General features: G+C 54.8%; 2 protein-coding genes across 2 annotated transcripts; one reads left to right on the top strand and one right to left on the bottom strand.

Annotated features, from left to right (window-relative positions):
* Positions 1-608: 608 nt before the first annotated feature.
* RGS4 (regulator of G protein signaling 4) lies at positions 609-7,678 on the top strand. Its single transcript, XM_032998676.2, has 5 exons — positions 609-825; positions 3,199-3,303; positions 4,277-4,338; positions 5,102-5,268; positions 5,807-7,678. The coding sequence occupies exons 1-5, from the start codon at positions 782-784 to the stop codon at positions 6,056-6,058; spliced, it is 630 nt and encodes a 209-aa protein (XP_032854567.1). The 5' UTR covers positions 609-781; the 3' UTR covers positions 6,059-7,678.
* A 1,077-nt stretch (positions 7,679-8,755) lies between these two features.
* On the bottom strand, positions 8,756-21,410 carry RGS5 (regulator of G protein signaling 5). Its single transcript, XM_032998657.2, has 5 exons — positions 21,269-21,410; positions 15,812-15,922; positions 13,512-13,573; positions 13,227-13,393; positions 8,756-12,727 (listed from the first exon to the last, which is right to left on the bottom strand). The coding sequence occupies exons 1-5, from the start codon at positions 21,310-21,312 to the stop codon at positions 12,566-12,568; spliced, it is 546 nt and encodes a 181-aa protein (XP_032854548.1). The 5' UTR covers positions 21,313-21,410; the 3' UTR covers positions 8,756-12,565.
* Positions 21,411-22,017: the final 607 nt, after the last annotated feature.

Below are 22,017 nucleotides of genomic sequence, written 5' to 3'. Positions count from 1 at the left end.
GTCTTTTTTTTCCTACACATGTACATTAGCTGTCCCCAAATATGTTTTCTGGGACACACACATTTTATATCCCAACAGTGATATGCCTATCAGAGGTTTTTTTCAGCCTCACCAAAGGCATATATCCACATGCCTCTAGAATAAAACAGGACAATCTCGTCTGCCTGGGTAGTTCCTCAGTGAATTTACATTCTTCTTTCCTTAAAGCTCTGGTTTCTGCGTTTGTTGGGATTACAAGAACCTTTTGTGTTTAAAATTCTTGTCCCTTGATTTCCCCAGGTTGCTTTAAATAGAAGGAGAAAATGAATAGACAAACAAGCAAAGCTCGTCTCACTTCTCAGAATTGATTCTCTGACCCTTTTTACTGTCTGTGCACCTCTGAAAATCTCCAGCTTTTCTCTGCACCTTTCCACCTTTTGCAATAGAGGAAAACCCCTGAAGCTTTTTCCACCCTTTTAAAAGAATCCACCTCTGCAGCCAGACACCAAGCTTCATTTCTGGTAAGGTTTTCAATCCCCCTCACTGCTTTGTCTTGGTTTATACGTCACCCTCTTCCTCTCGGGTGGGCAAAAAGGGGACGGGTGCTGCCGCTGCGCTGGCTCCTGACTGGGTCACCCAGTGCTACTGGGCTGGCTGGGCTCGGCTATAAAACAGAGCCAAGGCAGCGCAGCCGGCTCAGAGGCGAGGCTGAATTCTGCAGGCGACAAGGGACCCGCAGGCAGCCTCTGCTACCTCCTGCGTTGTTGTTTTTCTGGAATACAGAACCGACCTCGGGAGCAAGATGTGCAAGGGACTCGCTGCGCTGCCAGCCACTTGCTTAAAAAGGTACTGTTTATTTCTGAGCATCTGTTTTGTTATTCAGGAGATACGCTGATGCATTGCACTTTGTGTCTGAAGCAGAAGTGGCAGATTCAGCTCTGATTCTTTTGTAAGATTAGATACAAATGATTGCCTACAGACTTTTTTTTTTTTTTTTTTTTTTTCTGTTAGTCAGAAGCAGAATTGCATAAAGGCTTTGTATGGAGCTGTGGGAACTCTAACCCCATCCTTCCCATCAGCAAAATAAGCAGCTCTTAGCATTGCTATATTTTGATTATCCTCTCATCTGCTTCTACCACAAGCTTTGCACCCCTTTTCTCCTTTGAATCCTGTCTCGGCTGGATTTTCTCCTCTTGATTTTTTGAGGAGGAAGCAAGGCAGACAGGATATCAAAAAACGTGAGGGTCGTTCCCCAAATGCAGAACCCCAGCCTGGCAGGAGCAGAGACCTGGCCGCTCGTGGGCAGGGCAGGGATGCGGGCCAGCCCAGGGCACCACGGACCTGGATGCAGCCCCGGGGGTCGGCCTGCATCCCCTGGGGGTGTACTGATGGGGGGGAGGGGGGGGCGGTCAGGGCGCACCCTGATGCACAGAGCTGTGGGGCTGGCCATACCCCCGCTGCGGGGTCCGGCTGCACCCTGACCTGTGGTACCGGCCAGGCACCCCTGCGCTGGCAGAGCGGAGCCCCTGCACCCCCAAGCGCCCCACAGCCCAGCGTGAGGGGGTCTCTGTGCCTGCCAGGGGGCCACGAGCGCTGCCGGAGGGGTGTTACTCCCTTTCAGGTGCTATGGGGCCTGGAGGAGACCCCCAGCAAAGTGGCCCAGGTCTCCAGAATGGCACCAACCCCCCACAAAACTCCCTGCTCATCCAGCCCAGGCGAGCTGCACTGGTCTCTGCTGGTGTAGCGCTGCCTTCCTGGCCGCTCAGCCCCCAGGGAGCGCGCCTGAGGCTGCTTCCCCCTGGCTGGGCAATGGGGAGGACAGGGAAAATGCAAACTGAGACTCGGCCTCCTCCCATCTGGGAGAAAAAAGCTCCCTGCTCATGGTGGATTTGAAAAGAAGTGCTGAAACTGTGAGGAATTTGCAGGAACATTTGATGTGGAGAAAAAAAAAAAAAAAAAAAAAAAACATTTGAAAAATTGCAAATCAAAAAAAGGTTCACATCTTTTAACCACCTCTGTCCAGGATTCCCAAGAAAATCCGCCTCCTTCAGAAAGCTGCAGGACTCGCTGCACACAGTGGTGTTTTGTTTCCTCCTGCTGCTGCCTTCCTGCAGACCTGAGCCATCTCCTTTTGGGGACAGGTCGCATGGCAGCCCGAGTCCCGCAGCGCCGAGCAGCCGGTGCCTGCCTGGCCAGGGCCTGGGTGCTGGCCCTGGTCACTCACACCCCGCTCGAAAGAAGCTCAGGGTTTCCTTTGCTCTCAGCCTAGTGCTGGAGTTGATAGGGAAACATTCATGAGCGCAGGCAAGCAGTGAGATAAGATATGGCTGGGACTGCTGACAGGGTGCTGTGGCTGGAGCAAAGAGCAGTGCTGGGAGTCTGAGCAGCTACCGGAGCTCAGCTCTGCAGCACAACCTCTTGGTCTTTTCCAGGCTCTGATCTGAGGAGCGGGAGAAGAATTTCCTGCTTGCTCTATCATTGCACCCTGCAGCAGGCCAGGGCTTGTGCCCCTGGGCAAGCTCCAGGACTGATGTACCTGCCCCTCCTTCTTAAACTGGAAGGAAATACAGAGAGATGCTGAGGCCAGTACCAGCTACATTGTCTTGGTGCTGCCATCAGGCAATGATTGTCCTGAGCTCACTGGAAAGCTGAACAAAATTAAGCCTGCCCCTCCTCATAGGAGCTCACCATGGAGCAAGGGGGTAGCTTGCAGTCAGCGTGGGCCGGTTGTGGTGAAGCTCTGGGCTCATCCCCTGACCCCACCCCATGGTCCTGCCCTGAGTCCTTCGCTTCCTCCCTTCCCTCTGCCACGGGCAGCTGCCCGGTGGGGTGGCCTGGCACGGCCCCGCTGTTCCTGGGGCTGGGTGGGGAGCTGGCAAGGGCTGCAGGAAAGGATTAGTAAGCGTGTAAGAGCTGGACACGGGTAGCTGGGCAAATCAGCTCAGGGAGAAGTGACACAATTACCACGCAGCGATGCCTTTCTATCACAATATTTTAACTGTAAACAAGCAATAGGAAAACAGCAGCTTGTCTCTCTTTGCCAGCCCAGTGCATTATGTGAGGAGTGGAAAGTCAGCACTGGTGTACTTACTGGTGTCACTAGCTGTGACCTGCATTTGGGTCACTGAGTAATGCTGAATGAGCTTATTGCAGGTGAGGAGGCTGCAGAGGGAGATGTAACGCATTACCTTCATCTCACTCTTGAATTGTTTCTTTCAGTGCCAAAGATATGAAGCATCGTCTGGGCTTCTTGCTGCAGAAGTCAGACTCCTGTGACTACAGTTCTTCCCAGGGCAAGAAGGAGAAAATATCTTCAAGCCAGAGGTAAGAGCAGATGCTGCCACGTAGTTAAGCCCAGACTGCCTGCAACACGCTGCTTATTCCTTCACTGAGCTAAACTTCATTAGCGTTTCTGCTGCTGCTCCCCAGTACCACCTGAACACCTCTGTGTTTGAATCCAGTGTGGCACCAGTCCTCAGGTACTGATAGTTCCTTCCTGTGAAGAAGGTTGAACTAGAGGTCCCTTTCTGCCAGCATTTCAGTGATTCAGCGTGCACGTGCCCATGGAAAGACTTGTGCAGTCTCCTGCACGGGGGACTAACGCCATCACAAGGCTTGGTGCGGCTTGACACATTGCAGTATCAGCAGCACCGGCTCTTTGAGCTGGGTTTGTGCAGTGGTCTGCACAGCTGCACAGAGGTACTGGCAAATAAAACAGAGAGAGCAGCCTGTCAGGGTATCGCTGCTCTCACTGAGGTGCAAGTAGATTGTATCCTTTCTAAGGAGGACTCCAAAGGCCAAAATAATGCTCCTGGAACAGATGAGCCCGAGGATGTTCTGGTATGGTAGGGGGAATGAACGCAGGATGTGCAAACATGATTTCTAGTTCCCACGTTCCTCTCTCTTCTATCTAGCTACTGTTCCCCTGAAAGATTAAAGAAATCAGCCCCTTCAGGTTGTCTGATATGACCTGTAAGAGTGATCCCAGGTCCATGCCCCTGAGAGAGATGTAGCCAGTCACAGAATAAAAACAAAGTCCCCAACAATTTTTCCAGGAAAATTCTTTTCCAGTCCATGGACAGTGATGGGGATTGCAAACCGGAATTTCTGTAGATTAGATCTGGAATCCCTAGGGCTCTCTGTAAAGCAAGCAGACACTTCCTGCTTGGTCTCTTGTGTATGCTCTTACAACAATTAGGGAAAGGGATTTTCTAATGGTGCTGAACAAAAAAACAAATTTGTCCTTTCTGTACTCCCCTTAAATATTCCCTATATTTCTCCCTTTGTCTCCTTTTAGGGTTAGCCAAGAGGAAATCAGAAAGTGGGCAGACTCCTTGGAAAACTTGATCCATCATGACAGTAAGTAAAGAGGTCCCTTCTGCTGGAGACGTTGAGGGTGCTGCCTGCAGAGTGTGTGCTGAGCAGCCCCTGGAGCGGGCACGGGACATTACCTTACCTCTCTTAGCAGCTCACAGTGGCTCCTTTGGCCACACAGGCCTCTGGGAGGGGTGGTGAAGGGTGCTCTTGGTCAGACCCTAGGGACTATCCCAAGGTATCATGAGTGTGGCTTTGGCCTATGCCTGAGTTGTGCCTGTTGTGAGAGCAACTGGCTTAACTCCTGTACAAGGTGGGAACAATACTGCAGCACACGGTTAAGCGCGGGTTAAACAAGAGCCAAAAAGTGGAGAAACTGTTTGCAACTGAGCCCATGGGACACTTTGTCTTCCCGTTGGTTCCAGGCTACACTGATGTCCCTGAGGTTCCCTTCGCACTGTTCCCATGGCCTGAGACTCGGTGGTGTGTGTTGGCTGTCTCGTCGCAGCCTCCTGGGAACATGCAAGTTGCTTGTGTTCTCCTGGCCGAGCCACTGAAGGTCACAGTGGGGGAGCAGGCAGCTGAGGACCCACGTGTGACATCCCCGTGGGGCCTGTCTGAATTCCAGCCTCCCTCGGCATGCACAAGCGACTGCAGTGGAGGCAGGCAGCCATCCCCACTGCTAGCCCCAGGGGAGCAGCTCATTCATCTCTGGGAGGGAGAATGCAGAATTGCTGAGGTTCACAGGTATGACTCTCCAGGAACCAGCCCTCTTACCTGATCTGGTTTTCCTCTGGGCAATCTGTAGGAGGACTGGCTGCTTTCCGTGCTTTTCTCAAGTCTGAGTACAGTGAGGAAAACATCGAGTTCTGGGTCAGTTGTGAGGACTACAAGAAAACCAAGTCACCAGCCAAGCTCAGCCCCAAGGCCAGAAAGATCTATGATGAGTTCATCTCGGTGCAGGCAATAAAAGAGGTATGTGCACAGAACACTTCTTGGGCAAAGGTGAGATGCTAAATCCCCAACCAGGCCAGCAGCACAGGGAAGTAGAGATCTGGTAGTTTCACAAGAGTTGAAGGATGTTGCTTCTCTGTTAGCTAGCAAGAAAATGGTGTCATTTTTATTGCTTTCATATTAAAATTTGATAGAGAAAAAGTGAGTTTAGTTGCAACCCCGTTTCCATCCCATGTGCACACTGCAGTGGGAGAAGCCCAGGAGGACCATGTTTCCCAGTGTTCCAGCTGCTCCTGTGCAGTTGCTTGAGTCTCCTGCCTGGCTGCATCCCAGAGGGAGATGTGTCGGTCTCCCCTGACAGTTCGTCTGGCAGCAGAGATGCACTGGTATCCAGCTGCACGAATTCTGCCAGGGCTACAGGGTGTCCAGCAGCCATTTCAGACCACTGCTCATCAAGGACAGCTTAAGCATGCTTGGTGAAGAGGCGCTTGGGTTTTCCTTTACCTATGCCAGCCAGTTCTGGGACAGATTCTACTTATGCTGTCCTTTTGGCCCACAGGTGAACCTGGATTCATGCACACGGGAGAAGACGAGCCACAATATGCTGGCACCTACGCTGTCCTGCTTTGATGAGGCTCAGAGGAAAATATTCACCCTCATGGAAAAGGATTCCTACCGCCGTTTCCTCAAGTCCCCCTACTACCTGGACTTGGTCAGCCCACCTGGTGCTGGCTGCGGGCCTGAAAACTGCAAAAGAAGCCACACTCACACTTTAGACTGCAACTCCAACATCATCTCTCAGTGCGCCTGAGCCTGCAGCAAGGCAGGAACGGGCTGGGCTCTTGTAAGAATATACGGCAGCAAAAGCATTCATTGGCATGAAGCAACAGAGCTGTCTCCAATAGCTGTCTAATGTCTCAGTTGTATCCCATGTCGTGCGACAGCCAGCATTTGTAACCCAAGCCAGGCTCAGTTTGTGTAGCAAACCCTCCTCTGACCCACCGGTGTAGGACCCCGGAGTCTGTGTCTGGCGTGGAGGCTGGGGGCAGGCACTGCATGTCTGCTGGGCTCCTGGGGAGCCGAGCGAGCCCCGGGGCCGGGGGGGAGCACACACTCAGCACCAGCACTGCCCAGCAAGGGGCCAGGCTGCAGTGGGACACCTCGCAAGGGGCAGGGGCCAGAGGAAGCCAAGGGAGGCGTTGGGGACTGTGATCTCCCCTTTCCAATCAGCAAAAGCTTAGATAGAAAGGACTTGCTCTGGTCCTTAGCTGTTCATATAGCTCCCAAATGTCTCAGCTCTCAGTAGTATTTGCTCAGAACTCAGGCTGTGCCACATTACAGTAGTCAGACATTGGGAGAGCTCCTACTCTTTCTTGAAGGGAGACCCGAACTTCTCAGACAAACAGCCTCCCTCGATCACCACAGCCACAATCGCTGGGAAACTCTCCCCTCTCGCCGCTTCTCCCTCCATAGCATCTAGCTTATGCTGGCCAAGGATCTTTCCTAGGGCTGTACAGAGCTATTATTTGGGGGGGGTGGAGTTATGGTTTCATATGTTATTAAATGTGTCCTTCATGCTCCCAGGTTAAATACTGTAGCTGAGCAGAAGAGAAATGTGTTCCTTCTCTCCCAGGCTGGCAAGTGTATATTGCTGACTCTGGAGTGCCATTTGGATTAGAAGTTTGCCTGCCCTGGCTTGTATGGAGCAGTTTGTGATGGAGTAGGACCACAAGCACAACAGCTGGGGAAGAAGGGGAGTACTTGAAAATGTCTTTTTTTTTTTTTTTTTAATGTTATTTATGTGAGTTTGTATTTCAGTAGTAGCATGACTCACTTTTTTCCTGAAGATGGGAGGAGAAATGTGTCAGTCTCATTACTGCTCCTGGGCTCTGCCAGAAGGCAGCTTTTTAAGCACTGCAGCTAGACATGGCCTTCACTGGGGGCTTTGGGACTGCCACTGACCTGCCGCTGGAGGCACAAGAAATAGATGCAGAGCTTGCTGTCTTGGGCTACACTACCGGGTATCGCGCTCTCCCCCAGCCCTTGGGCTCCCCTTAGTTGGATATTGCTGCTCTGACAACTGTGTATTCCTCGCTCTGCGTCCCAGTCCAGACAACAGTGCTCACACCGGGGTTCTGACGTGGCAGGAGGAGGCTGTGGTTCTCCAGTAGGTACTTCCATGCCCACAGAGAAGCATCTCTTCTAACATTTGCAACATTTTGTATTTATTCAGTTGTACTGACACATACCACCCTGCATGTTCAGCTGAAGTGGAGAGGCTTGCTGAAGCTCTGAACATAGCCAAGCATGTGGTTATGTTTTATTTTCCCCTGGTACTGGGAACTTGATAACTATTGCAAAAACTGTATTGATATTTAAATAATGATGAAAACATTCTAAATAAAAATGTTTGCATTAGTCCCTTCTAAAATGCCGTTGTGTGAACCAAAGAAAATGTGTGGAGATCCAATTCAGTGGCCGAGGTTACTTTGTAAAACTACTTTTTAAACGTCTTCACTCAGAGGTCGTTTTAAAATACGGAAAGATGAGACACCCGTTCTATCCTTCGGATGCCCTCGGTGCGGTGAGCCTGGGGGATGCTGGCCTTTTTGGGGTCCGTGCTGTGCCTGACAGCGAGCTCAGCCCAGGGACCGCCCATCCTTGCCGAGGGGCTGGGGTGAGCACGAGGCCCCCTTGGAGGGGGGAACGTGAAGGAGCACCTCCTCGCTGCCAATGTTCTGCAACCCCGAGCTCCGGAGGGGAACAGCTTTTGGCTCGGAGCTCAACCTGTCCCTGGGCCTAAACCTGGCGAGTGCAGAGCTGCCGCCTGCAGGCGACGTGGCTGGGGGTGCAGGGCTGGAAATGGGGGTACAGGGCTGGAAATGGGGGTGCAGGGCTGGAAATGGGGGTGCAGGTCTGGTAATGGGGGGGTGCAGGGCTGGAAATGGGGGTGCAGGGCTGGTAATGGGGATGCAGGGCTGGCAATGGGGGGGTGCAGGGCTGGAAATGGGGGTACAGGGCTGGAAATGGGGGTGCAGGGCTGGTAATGGGGGTACAGGGCTGGTAATGGGGGGGTGCAGGGCTGGTAATGGGGATGCAGGGCTGGCAATGGGGGTGCAGGGCTGGTAATGGGGGTGCGGGGCTGGTAATGGGGGGGTGCAGGGCTGGCAATGGGGGGGTGCAGGGCTGGCTCTTGCTCAGCCCCTGCCCCTGCAGGCACGGTGGCTGCTGCTGGAGCGTGATCTGGCTCTGCGAACCAAAGCCCGAGGCAGCGCCTGGGCAGAGGGGCTGGGGGTGCCCGTACCACGCTGGTGCTGGGGAGTTTTCTCTGGAGCAGCCTCCTGGGGTGATACTCTTATTCCCTTTTCAGTTTCCTAAGAAACAACCCCAGCAGAAGCTTTCAGAGGCTTTTGGTCTTGTCAGGGCACAAGTTTTGCGAGTGCCCTATAGAGGGTAAGGAAACACTGTACCTTCAGTGTAAAGAGACAAAATGAATAGTCTATCGAGATAGTAGCAGAAATTCATGTTTATGTGTGGATTACTGAGTGGTACAAGAATACGGGCTAACACAACCAGTTCCCCAGTGCACACCAGTGTCCCGCATCTTCCTCATATGAAGGTCTCTAGTGGAAATCACACAGAGAATGTCAGACTGCAAACCTGCTGCTCTTGGGTGTGAGGAGCCGATCCCCCCTCCTGACCTTGCTCCAGCCCTTGGCCATGGCACTTGGCACCTTCCAGGGAGTGAACAAGGTCTGGGGGGAGCCTGGATGAGCCCTGGGACACCCTCAGCCCGCCGTGGGTAGCCACGGCACTCCCCAGGGCTGGGACTGGGCAGCACTGGCAGAGCCCTGCCTCAGCACGGGGCAGGAGAGCTGGGTGATGCACACCGTGGCTGGTGAGGTGCGAGGGTCCAGGTCACTGAATTAATCAGAAAACACGCAGCAAACAATCCCTGTGCGTTAATCTGAGGGATGCAGCTGCAGGGAGCCCGCCTCCACATGTCCCCGTGGTGAGGAGTGGGCGCCGGGGAGGCACGGAGGCAGCGCCTGGTGCCCAGGGACCCCGGCTGCAACGTGGGGTTGCCTTGCCCCACGGCAGGGGTCAGGGTCCCTCCGAGAGCACGAGACCCACCTCCTGCGCCGGCTCGGGCGCCAGGATGCACCCAGGCTGCAGGCACCCAGGGTGATTTCAGAGGATATTTTGGAAGATGCACCTTCATGTTCACTCGGGTGGATGGCCAGGGTTTTCTTCGATGGCATCCAGCACCATGTGAAACCCATGCACGCTCATCTCCGTGACAGACCCCAAGCACAATATCCAGAAACTCTGCTTTTTGGCTCTCTGACTCACTGGGGATGCAGATGCCTGTGTTAGAGGTATGTATATATGTGTGTGTGTATACTCGTATATGTTTATGGCTATAGATGTACAACGTCGTGTGTATAGTGCTCATACATATGCTGAACTTCATGAGAGCAAGAGCGATAAAATACATGAAGTATTTCCTACCAGAAATATAATGGTTGATATCGGCCCAACAGTAAATACCCGTGGGCCTGCGGAAAGCTTGGCCGTGGAGTGGGAACAGGTATTGCTGCTTTTCTGGAGTGAGCCCACCCAAGTAATTAGCCAAACGATCCTTCTACACAAACACAACTTCCCAAGAGCTCTGAAATGCTTCAGGGGCCATATCTGATGGCCACCCAGTAGCTCACTGGCACCTGTTCAATCACCCCCAAAAGTAGGCTTCCAATGTTTTAGCAGAAATCAAGCTGGGGAGGGATTTCCAATAGAGCTGTTTTACCTCTCCTGAATCCAGTCTCTGCATTTCTTTTCGGCACATACATACCCAGACACCTTCTCCCTGCCCCATACGTTGCTGTTGCAGCTAGTGACATCTCAGGTTTTGACGACAAGCAGCAAGCCAGCCTCCAGCAGCATCCCAGCTTTGGCTGTGAAACATCCCAGCTTTTAACTGCGAAACGTGTGAGGGTATCTGGAAATAGCTGCCAAAGGATTAAATAAAAAATGAAAGATCTGGGTCTTTTTTCAGGGAAGTCTGGTTTTGCATTTCTATGAGTCATGCCATGAATAGGGAGATTGAACACGCAAAACCCTCTTGTCTTGACACCAGTTCGTGGAGACATCAGGAGGGTGGAGAAGCTCTCCAGGCAGAGGCAGTGGGAGCATCCTGCAGCAGAAGGGCTGGCCGAGCCCCCTCCAGCACCCAGCCCCGCTCCTGCCTCCCCCTTGCTGCCCACCAGCTCTGGGCAGTGGGCGCTGCCGGGGGATCCTGAGCCCTTTTGACAGGACCCTCCTGCCGCCTGTGGGCTTCCTCGGACTTTTTGGGGCCGCCCAAGCCGCCCCCTGCGCTCACCCCAGGGGAATGCCCCACGAGCATCACCCCCTGCCGCTCCAGCACCGACTTTCCCAGGCCATTTGCTCCAGAGAAAAAAAAAAACAGTCACGTTTGTGATAGCTTCCATCCTTCCTCTGCCTTCCCATCCCCGCCTGGAAAAGCAGCCCACTTCCTCCAGCTCGGGATATATTTTTCTTCATCACCATAGTGACAGCATGTAAATATTTGGGGCTGGTGGAGTTTTGATCAGATTTTGAAAGTCTTGAAGAGGCTGGCAAACCTGTTGTTTATGTTACAGCATTTCAGATGGAGTCTCATGACTTGCAGTTGAGGTTGAGCCGCCGGGGGTAGCCAGTCCGATTTCTGGGAGCGGGGTCACTTGTGATTTCACCGGCGTCTGTCGGGTTGCTGGCTGGGCAGCTCCATCCCTGCAGCGTGCCCCTTGCAAGACACAGCCCTGCGGATGCTGCACCAGGAAACCATCGCAGGGATGGAACGTCCAGGCCCCACGGAGCGGGAGTTCATCGCCTTCGCCTCGAGGCTGAAATGAGACCCCAGCCGCCTTTCACGTATGCCCTTGCCCCATCCTCAGTTGTGATTTCTTCTGGTAGCTAACAGTGGGCTGGCTTAGCATCATTTGAAAAGAGCTGGTCTTTTTAAGAGGCAGCCATGTGGAAACATGTCCTGGGCAGACAGGAGGAATCAGGAGAGAGACATGCAGGCTACACAAACTCAGCAGAGTTTGGCGTTTGCTCAAAAAGCCAGGGGTTTATTTTTCATATTTCCAATGACGGTTTGGGGTTTGGATTTGTTTTTTTGGATTTAGGGTTCTTTTTTATTGGACCTGAACAGTTGCAATTGCAGCTTTTTCTCCCCCAACATGATTGTCCTCCCTCCTCTCACCAACGCCCCTCGATTGGGTTTGTGCAGAAGTATCGCTTTGGCGTGCCTACTGCAGAGAGAAGCAACTGGAGCAAGAAATCACTGCAGCACCCCTCCCCGAAGCTGGAATGCGAGCACACCAGCAGCCACCAGCACTGCTGAGGGCCGCGCGTAGGCCCTGGGGACACGGGCACGGGCTGCAGCCTGTGAGCTCAGGACGCCGTGCAAGCGGTTGGAGCGAGCGAGGGGTCTGGGTTGCTAAACAGTCCCGGTGGTTTGAACAAACAGATCTTGTTTTATCCTCTTTATTGTCTTTAGTGTGAAGCCAGCAGGCTGCCTCGCAGCTGACTGCAAGCGGAGCCACTGGGGGAGTGGTGCCGCAGGCTCGCTCTGCCCACCCCTCGTGCCAAGCCTGCGGCACACGGCCGTGCGGTTCCCGGCTCTGCCCTACAGCCGTCCCTGCGCCTGCTGATCGGCCGCTTTCTGAGGAGAAGGGGATGCCAGTCATGAGGTGGACGTGCCCCCCTCCCGCCCCAAACCCCAGGGCTGCCAGTGCACTGGACCTCGCCGGGGAGGGGAGCACCCATGGGGCACCCCGTGCAGCCTCAGCAACGCCCAGAGAGGGTGGGAGGAAGGAGCGAGCCTGGGCCAAACCAGCGATACGGCCAAAACTGGGAGAAAAATTGTCACGTCCTAAGAAGTCTTAAGAAGGCAGAGGGGGGGCCTCAGGGCCTCCAACTAAAGCCAAGCCCCGCAGTGCCAGGGACGTGCCGGCGGCTCGAGTGGCTCCTGGTCACTGCGGGGCTGAGGCCGCTCCGCTGCCCCTCTGGGTCCCAAACCCAGGGGGGGTCACCAGGGCTTTCTGCTACTTGGGGGTTTTGAGGGAGAGGAAAGAGAGGAAACATCAGGACGTCTGGCAGTCCAAAGCACAGCAGGAAATGTTTAGCAACGCCCCTGGGTGCTCTTCTAGGGTGGTATCAAGAAAGCAAAGCAGCTGCAATAGAAGGGGCAGGTGTTCAGACAGAAGCAGTGGGACTGCCCGCGGGGAACACCTCGCACAGCCCTGCCCCGTGGCTACTTGATTAACTCCTGATAAAACTCCGACCGCACAAATCTGGGCAGAGAGTCTTTCTCCATCAGGGCAAAGATCCTCTTCTGGGCCATGTCAAAGCTGCTTGGTGATGGCTCCACCAGGTTCTTCATGGTCACAGCTTTGGTGAAGTGGTCGATGTTCACCTGTGGCGGGAGCATAAGAGGGATGGGGGCCCTGCCTTTGCGGGGGGTGGGTGATGGCATCTCCCCTCGCCTGCTCTGTCCCGCCAATAACCACACAAAGGTTACGGGGAGGGACCGAAGCAGGTTCACTTATCTGGGGGAATTATTGGTGGCAAATCTTTAAGGTTGAAGTCTATCCTGCAACAAAGCTAACTCAGGGAGGAAGATTACTGTAAATTGTCATCCCTTATGATTAAAGTAAGTGCTCTGTGGGGAGAGGGGGACAGGCTGGGATGTGCTGGGGGTGCCCGTGGCAGGAGGCAGCCCAGCAGAGGCTGAGCACACAAACAGGGGCACCAGGGCTGTGAGTGACAGGAGTGCAGCACGTGGGGTTGGGGCTGCCCCTTGCCGAGGGTACAGCCCACTGAGCCCCACAGCCATCACTCTCCTTCGGGGTGGAGGCCACCGGGGCAGCAGCCTCATCCCTCCCAGTACCATCTTCTGCCCTGTGGCCACTGACCTCTTTGGGTGCCTCAGTCTGGATGAACTCCTCGTAGATCTTCTTGGCCTTTTCTGCCATCTTCACAGGGGACTTGGTTTTCTTGTAGTCCTCGCAGGCCACCCAAAACTCGGCGTTCTCCTCGCTGAACTCGGAGCGCAGGAAGCTGCGGAAGCTGGCGAGCCCATCTGCAGGGGGCCCGAGCCCTCCCTCAGCACCGGTGGTCCCGCGGGGGGGGAAGCCCTCACTGAGCACCGGGGGGGATGTGGGATGGGTGGATGTGACCACAGGGGAATGTGAACTTACAGGGATTCTGCAGGAGCTTCTCCAGGGAATCACGCCACTGCAGAGCCTCCTCTGGTGATGGCCTGAAGAGAGTAAAGAAAGCCCAGGCGGTCCATACTCACCCCACAGCCTCCAGGCTTTTAAGGAATTCCTTTAAAAATGGGAAGGAACGGAGTAAAGATCTGTGGAGACTGTTGCAGAGCAGGGGCAATGGTGGAGCAAGAGGGATGCCGCTGCATCGCAGCCCGAGTGCCCTCCTCCTGGGGAGACCCGAGTGCCAGGGAAGGTGAGGACGGGTCTGGGTGGGTGAATTCCCCCGTGTTTGAGCAGGGATGTGGCTGAACTGCAAAGTGAGTCCCCTCTGCAGCCGTGGGTCCCCGCCTTGCCCTGGTGCCCATGCATGGGAAGGCAGAGAGGGGGCTCTGCAGAGAGCTGGGAAGCATCCCTGTGTTATCCTGCTGGGGTGGGGAAGGATGCTCCCTGCTGGGGGGGGTGGGGTGGGGAGGGGGGGTCGAATAATTGCAGCCCTGCGCTGCCGGGGCTGGGGTCAGCGCCCCTCCACTCCCACAGCCCTCCCGCCCCATTCCCACGCCCCGCCACCGGGCAGGACACCGGCCTCGGCTCCCTCCCCCGTGAAAACCTTCAGTGTTTTTCATGCGCGTGGTTTCTCCACTTTTTTTTTTTTTTTTTTATTTTTAAATGCAATGCTTGTAATGTGTCTAAAGAGCTTCATGGGGACTTTTGTCTGTGGTTTTGTTGTTTGGTAATTTTTAAGCCACAAGGAGTTTGATGGAGCTGCCCTGGGGCAGGGGGCTCCCCGATGCCCAGTGGAGGGGAACGGAAGCCCCTCGCACCACTGAGCGCTGGGCTCACCGCGGACCCAACGCAAACCAGATTTCCTGGAAACTACCAAATTCACTTTTCCATTATCTGAATGTCCCAGGGATGATATGAACTGTGAGCAAGATGCTGACGGGGGAGTGATACCGAGGCTGCAGCGCAGGGGAAAACAACTCCTCCAGCCAGCGGGGAGTGACGATGTTCTCCGGCTTTCTGCGGGGACGGCTAACGGGGACAAATGTGTCCCCTTGGCAGAGGCACCCGGGGCACGGCAGCGACTGAGTGTGAAAGGCCCGGGCAGCGCCGGGGTGGGCAGGCACAATGCTGCAGGTGTCCCCGTGTGCTGCAGCCATCACAGTGACTGCAGCCCCTGTTTTGGTTGGTTTGGGATTTTTAGTAATCCCTTGGTGGAGGGTTATTGGTTTAGAATAATGTTGCCGTGGGGAGAGGGGCTGGTGTAAACCAAAAAGTCGTGCTTTTAAAGTGGAAATAGAAAGCTGGCCTTGTGAAAAGCAGGCATGCACCTCTCCTGGTTCTCGTTGTGAAATGGCCACATGAGCCCTTCAAGATGGGCCTTTTTTCCCCACAAGCAAGGCCAGTCAGCCTCTCCTACCTCCAGCGAGTTAGTCTGGGTGCTGTCAGACCTGGGTCTTCTGGCCCTGTGTGTGTCTGGGTGCAGCTCGAGGGCAGGGAGCTACTCCCCGGGGCAGGGACACGCGTCTCCAGGACACTCACACACATGGATGGTGGCAGGGCTGAGTGTCCAGGGCAGCAGCTCAGGCCCCTGGCTCAGCTGCCCGAGGCTGGGCTGGAGGTACCCCAGGGGAAGTCATCCTTTTACATCATGGAAGCCATCCTGCTTTTAGATTTAAACTAACACTTCTTTTCAAGGTTTATTTTGCCTCTTTTGAACTGTTAATCCTGCAGCAAAGCCCATCAGCCTCTCTAGCTTCTCCTCTGCTTTGCTTTGTCATTAAACCAGCTTGGTGCCGGACAGCAGAGGCTCAGGACAAAGGCAATAAGGTGAGAGGGTGCTATCATCGTGGATCTGCCCAGAGCCAAGCATCATTCCATGGGGCCATGCACCCAGCGCGGGGGACGCGCAGTGGCCCCGAAGCCGGCAGGCTGCGCAAGGCTGGCACCTCTGGGCTGAGACAGGTGACTCAGAGAAATCTGAGCGCAGTATGCCTCCAGCAAAACCTTTATCGAATAATGTGAAATCTCATCAAAAGTAAATTGAGTTTCCATGAGAAATCTGGTTTCCATAAAGCTGTATCGCCTGACACATCTCATGTTGCCCTGACGTAACTCTCCGAGCCCGCACCTAGCCGGCGGGTCACGAAGAGCGTGCCACGAGCTGCCTGCCACATAAAGCCTGCTGTGCCCACCCGCTTCAGCTCCTCCGCATCCCAAAAGGGCTCGCACCCACCCTGCCGGGGGGGCACGGGTGCCAGCACAGCCCTCCCCGGCGCAGTACTCACTTCTGGGCCTTGGGCGGCTTCTCCGGCTTCTCTGGGTAAGGGATGATGAAGTCAATGGCCGAGTCAGGCTTCTGGAGCAGCGTGCCCAGCTTAGTCTTGATCTCCTTGGCCCTGAGGGAGGGGACGAGCAGAGGCCAGTCAGACAGAGGGACATGGGAGTGGGGGTGGTCCCTGCCCTGCGCCCGCATGGCCCCCGGAGCGGAGCGGCCGCTGGTGGGGTACAAAGCTGTGTAATTAATGACACATGAACAAATGGACCCTGATGCCGTAAAGGCGCCTGGATGAGGCATTTCAAACCCGGCACTCAGAATTAGCGGCACCTCTTGATCTTGATCTCTTTGCTTTGTCCCCATCTGTGGCCGGGATAATTGTATCAGTGGAGCTGGCGGGTGGCTCTGAGGATGAATTAGGGGACGTGTGTGTGTGCAGCACTCAGTTTCTATAGTGATGAGCCCGGAGGAAATGCTGGCGAGGAGATGAAGGAGCTGCCTTCAGAGCAGAGGCTGTGCAGGGGCCGTGCTGGGCTGCACGGCGGTGCCTGCCCCACTCCAAGCCCCATCCCACACGGTGCCCACTTCGCAACAGCATTTGGAGCAGGGCACCCTAATATCATCCAGAGAGGGTACATATAAGTAATATATAAGCCTTTTGTCTGCCAACAGGCAGGGTCCTGCAAACAGGTACCTCCTGGGTGCTGCTTTCTGTGGGCAGAGGAATAAGGAGGGTTTCAGGAGCTGAAGTACTCTGGCTGCCAAAGGGCAAATGCTGGTCACCGCTCCCCCGAGGCCATGCTCCAGACCTCCATTTGGAGGATGCAGAGACAAGAGGGGTCCTGGGGCTTGACAGCAGGTCCATCTGTCTCCCCAAATGTTCCCTTTTGTGCCATACAATTTACAAGGTGGTCCTGAGCATCTGAAGGCAGCAAAGAGTCGCCCTTCCGCTGCAGCTCAGTGGTGATAGAGAGAGCAAGCTGGGCTTTTGCAGACAAAACCTGGGTGTGCTGCATAAGACTGAAGGACTAAAGGGGTGAAAACAGATACCCCCCAAACCCCATCTTTGTAGGGCAGGACTTCTCCCTGGCACAGTAGCATTTGGTGACTTCCAGGTCATCTTGCTGGCACAGGAGGTGAATGAGAGCAAGGGGACACACTGCTTCCCCACGGGCTGGCTTCGGGGCTTGCTGTGCTTCTCCTCTGCAGTTTATTTTCAGAAGCTCTCTGTGGATGATCACACCCTCGCTATGTCTGCTATTTCATCTCCATTCCTTTGGGTTTTTTTCCCCTCCCTGTAAAACTCCCTCTGTTTTGGGTTTCTACCCGCCAGCCCCCACGGGTGACAGTTTGAGACCCTGCATGGGCTCTGCTCCCCCACTAGCTGCCCCCCACTTCTGCTGCAGAAACCGGCCTGCGACAGCCGCCCTCGCACGGGACGGGGGCCAGCCAGAGCGAGCAGCCCAGCCCGCGGCGGGTGTGCAGCACGGGGCAGCGCAGCCCCAGAAACCCAACGGTTTTCATGGAAAATGTCAGCAGCTACAGGGACAGTTTCCGTTGCTCGTGCTTCCAAGAAAACTTGAACCTCGCCTGGAAAGACCAGGACCTTAGGCGAAGGGTGGTGAGGTCCCCACGCTCTCGCACCGCGAGGTCTCTGGGACAGCGATGCTGCCGTGCACCGTTCATCCCGCTCCCTCTGATAAATAAATACAATGCGGATAAATGCTCCGAGCGGGAGCTGGCTACTGATGCCCAGAGCTGGGGCTGCCTCTCCTGCGAGCCTCGGGTGCCCCGCAGCACCGCCGTGCCGGGAGCCCCACGGCCCAGCCCTGGCCCACAGGGCTGGCACACTGCAGCGAGGAGGAGAGGTGAAGGGGGCAGGAGCTGCGGCCCCGTTAGCACCGAAGCAACGGGTGGGTGCAGAGGGTGACCCAGGAAAGCTGATGGGGCAGGACGGCCTCTCCCTCGGCTCTGCTTTCCTGGATGTCTGTGCCTGTGGCCACGGGTCCCCATAGGGAAGGGGACGCGTGGGGTCGGGGAGCATCTCTCAAAGAGGGGCTGAGCCAAAATGCCAGCTGCCCCCTGGTCCCTGTCCCTGCCGCAGCCCCACGCTCGGGAGGGCAGAGCTGGGGACACCACGGTGGCCAACCCGCTGCCGGTGCTGGGTGCTGTGCACCAGGGACGGTCCCCTCCAGGCAACCGTGTGCCTGATCGTGGGGTTTTTGTCTGGCAGGAGCAGGGGTGAAGAGGCAGGGGGAAGGGACTTGCCCACCTCTGAAGTGATGACAGTGGATGCCTGGGGGTCCTGAGCAGGCAGGGGGAAAACACAGACCGTGCTGGGAGCAGGGGTGTCAAGAGCCAAATCTAACACGTGAGTGGCTAATGAGGTGGGAAGACAGGGCCAGGACTCTGCTGCTGCCTGAGCAGAACCTGGGGACCCCCCTACCCTGGTGCGGACAAGGCCAACACACGCACAAGATTTGGATGCAATTGACAGCGGCTTCACGCAGCAGCAAGTGCTCTCCCGGGTAACGCTTAGACCTGGTTCAAAATCTTGATTTTCCATTTCCCCCCCTCTCACAGTAACTTACAGCCAACATCTGTCAGGATCAAAGGGCACTAATGGGTCTTAACAGCACTGAGCAGCCCCAGCTGAGCCTCACATTCTGCCCACAGTCTATTTAAGCTCTATCTAAGCTCATCCCTAGGACTCCCTTCCCTTGGGCTGTGCTGTAGGTGGGCTTCTCCCCAGCCTGGTCTCCTGGACTGGTGTTGGACCTCTATCGCAGCCCCACTGCCTGCTGCTCCCCCTGGGGCTCCCTGGATGGTTCCACCCCTGCTCCATCCCATGGTGCCGTTGATGGACCATCACCAGTTGCCCACTCTGCTGAAGTCCCGCAGGTCCTGGTGTGGGGACAGCAGCAAGAACCTTCCCCCCTGCCCCCCCGAGCAAGTCCTTGGCTGTGGGACCTTTGTGAAATAGGGGGAGAGAGCAGAGATGAGGAAGCGACAAAGGACAGCCAGAGGCTGAGCACTTGCAGGCTGGTGGGAGGGAAGGACTATTTAAAGACATCATCCTGACATCCTCCAGCAGATGTATTACAAGTTTTCAAGCAAAGCTTCAGCAAAGGCTAAACAGCAGGGTAAAAAAAGGCAGTTATAAACAAAAAGGCATCCTTCAAAAAAAAAACCAGCTACGTCTGAGTAAGAAAAAAGCAAGAGGACTGTAAACTGTGGAAGGTTAAGTGTGAGAACATATGGGAGCAAGCCAAGAAAAAGTCTGAGAAACAGCTTCCAAGAAGCATTAGAAGAAAATACAGGCTCTGTCAAACACATCAAGAGCAAGAAGGCTGCTGGGGAGGGCCGGGAGAGACTCCAACTTTAAAAACAAAACAAAACAAAAAGCTCCAAGAAGTTAAAGCTATACCTGAAAGCTACAGCTGCTGTAGTGCCCAAGGGCAGGGAGGTGCCAGAGGGAATGTCCCATGAGGGGAAAAAAGGCTCCAGGGGGGATTAGAGGACCCACAAGCGTCAAGTGTGATGCTGTGAGGGCATGTCAGCAGCAGCTGTATCGGAGAGCCGTGGTGGACACATGGACAAATATGGTCTATTGGAGAGGAGTCAAAGCAGCTCTGGCAGTAGGAAGAGATTCCTTCAGACCTATCGGCCCTCTCTGAAGAGGCCAGCAAGCACGTGCCTTGGGGAGAGTCGGGGGGTACCAGCCCCTTGGGTCTGCAGGGGACCTTGACTGGGCTCTCCAGACCCCAGGCAGCTGCAGCGGGGAAGGTCAGCTCATGGAGAACAGCGTGGGAAAAGTAGCACACAACGCGTAGGGTACATGGTGTGTTTTCCTCGGTGGGGAAGGTCCTAGGGGAAGGCGGGCTGGGAGTGTGCTGTTAAACAGATCACGCGTGTGGGGAGAAGGGGGTCAGTGGCCGAGCAGCAGATACTGCACTGGCTGGGTACAGCACTTGGGGCCTGTTGGGAGGAACTGCAGGAGGGTCTCGTGAGACTGGCAGTGAAGCAGCTCTTGAAATGCCTCATAGATCAATACAAAACAATGTACATTGGACAAACCCAGGCCTAACTCTGTGTATAAAAGTGCAAGTGAAGCCACCTTCAAGAGCGAGGATTTGAGAGCGTAACAGAGGTCAATGAGAGCATCAGCACAGCAGCAGTGGAAAAAAAAAATTATTTAGTATTAGAAAGTAGCATGAGAGTGACAACAAAGATGACAGCAGAGCAGAAACATGTGGATCACATCTGGAAGAGTGCTGTGTGGCTGCAGGAGGTTGTGGGAGACCAGACAAGGTGAGCATGGGGCCATGAGGATGGCAGAAAGCCATGTTTCAAACAAAGAAATTGTCATCAGCCTGAGCTCCTGTTTGGCCTGTGATGGGAATTTTCCTTGCATTTGGGCAAACAGCATCAGCCTCCGGTGGCACAGCTTAAGCTGATGAAGGGGGGCTTCTCTTGAGCTCCCCCAGGACTGTGAATGCCACCTTAGCCCCCACCTAAAAAACAGTACTAAGGCATTCACAGCTGCGAGGAATTCCTCACTGGGTAATTCATGTGTAAAGTCTTTTACCAAGTTTCCTCCTTAGGTGAAGAATCGAGGACCCTGCTGCTGCAGGGAGCCCCCAGCCTCATGCCATGTCCCCCCCTTTGCACCTCTGCTTCTCACCTACCCCCCTCCACAGCCCCTCCAGCTCCGCAGGAGTGGAGGAGAGGGCAGGTTTTGCTCAGCATGGAGATGGCAGAGGCTGGAGCCTGCCTGGGCTCCAAGGGGTGAGAGCAGCCTGGGAAGCACCACCACCACCACCGAGGTGAGTGCTGGGCTGGAGGGGGATGAGGATGAGGATGAGGATGAGGATGAGGATGAGGATGAGGATGAGGATGAGGATGAGGATGAGGATGAGGATGAGGATGAGGATGGGTGCCACAAGTGAGGCAGAGCAGGTACTCTGCACAGAGCCGAGCCTCGTGAGAGGGGCTGGGGCCGGCTGATCTGTGTGTGAGGGAGACGCAGGCACTTGCAGAGGATTTTGGGGCACTTTGGAGCCAGGATGGGTTTTACCACAGAAAGGCAACCGCTTTCCCACCTTTTTCCTCCTCCCGCCACACTTTGCAAATATTAAGATCTGAGGACAACGCATTCCTGTTCCGGGCCCACGCAGGAGAGCAGCTGATGTTGAGGGGTGGGTTAGGGGCAGCCCAGACTCGCCCAGCAGAGAGGTTCTCAAGCCAGTTTGGGACTGGATCAGCACTCACCACCCCCGTCAAGGGTCCCAGCCACTCGCAGCATCCTGCTGAGCCCCTGCCAGCAAGACACCCTTCCCTCCCAGTTTAGAGCTGGGCAATCCCAGTCCCTGTAAGAGATGTCCATCATGGGGATGTGCTGTAGACGAGCCTCTCTGCCCCCGGCAGAGCCCCCCCCGGCATCCCCGCACCGCCTGGCCGCTCTCACCTCTCCAGGCACGTGTGGGGCAGCGCTGCTAATCCTTTGCACATCTTGGCAGGCTATAGTTTTCCTCAGCTGTGAGAAGAGTGTGAGCGATGGCTAAAGCAGGCGGCAGCAGCTCAGTCTGCAGCCCGGCTCCCCCCCCTCGCTCCTATATAGTGCCGGGAGCTGGACCCCCGCCAGCCCCGTAACCAATGCCGTCCGTCCCGCTGCAGCTGGCCCCGGCCCCGACGGCTTCTGGATTTTGTTTTCTCATCTCTAAGCTCGCACAGGGGGCAGATCTGTGGGTTTTTTTCTGGGGTGAGATCAGGTAATCAAATTGGAAGGGCCAAGCTGCTGTTTGAGGGGTTTCAGGAGGCCCCCAGGGTTTCTTCTTAATGACATATCAGGCTCCAGGTCAGTATTTAGAACAGCGAGGTAGAAATGCTTCATTCAAGCAAGGTTTTTTCCAATGAAAAATGTCACTTTCATAAAAAAAAAAAAAAAAAAAAAAAGTGCTTACAAGAATTCTTGCTATTGATTTCAAGGCTGTGGCTAATGTCAAAATATCCACAGCTTCAACTGTGGTTATTGGCTGGTGGGTAACAGTGGCTTCTGTTCCAGAACAAATTTTTTAAGCTTCCATTAAAATGAAAGTAAGTCTTTTAATCATAGCAAATGTTCTGGTTTTATCTGACAGTGATACTTTGAAACCAAAAAGAGTTCCCACTCAGAATTTTCTTATGTGGAAAATCTGGACCCTTTTTCCATCCCCC

This window comes from Tyto alba, unplaced genomic scaffold (assembly GCF_018691265.1).
Source record: "Tyto alba isolate M040663 unplaced genomic scaffold, T.alba_DEE_v4.0 Super-Scaffold_1000006, whole genome shotgun sequence".
Classification (NCBI taxonomy): domain Eukaryota; kingdom Metazoa; phylum Chordata; class Aves; order Strigiformes; family Tytonidae; genus Tyto; species Tyto alba.
This window is presented reverse-complemented; position numbering and strand designations above follow the sequence as displayed.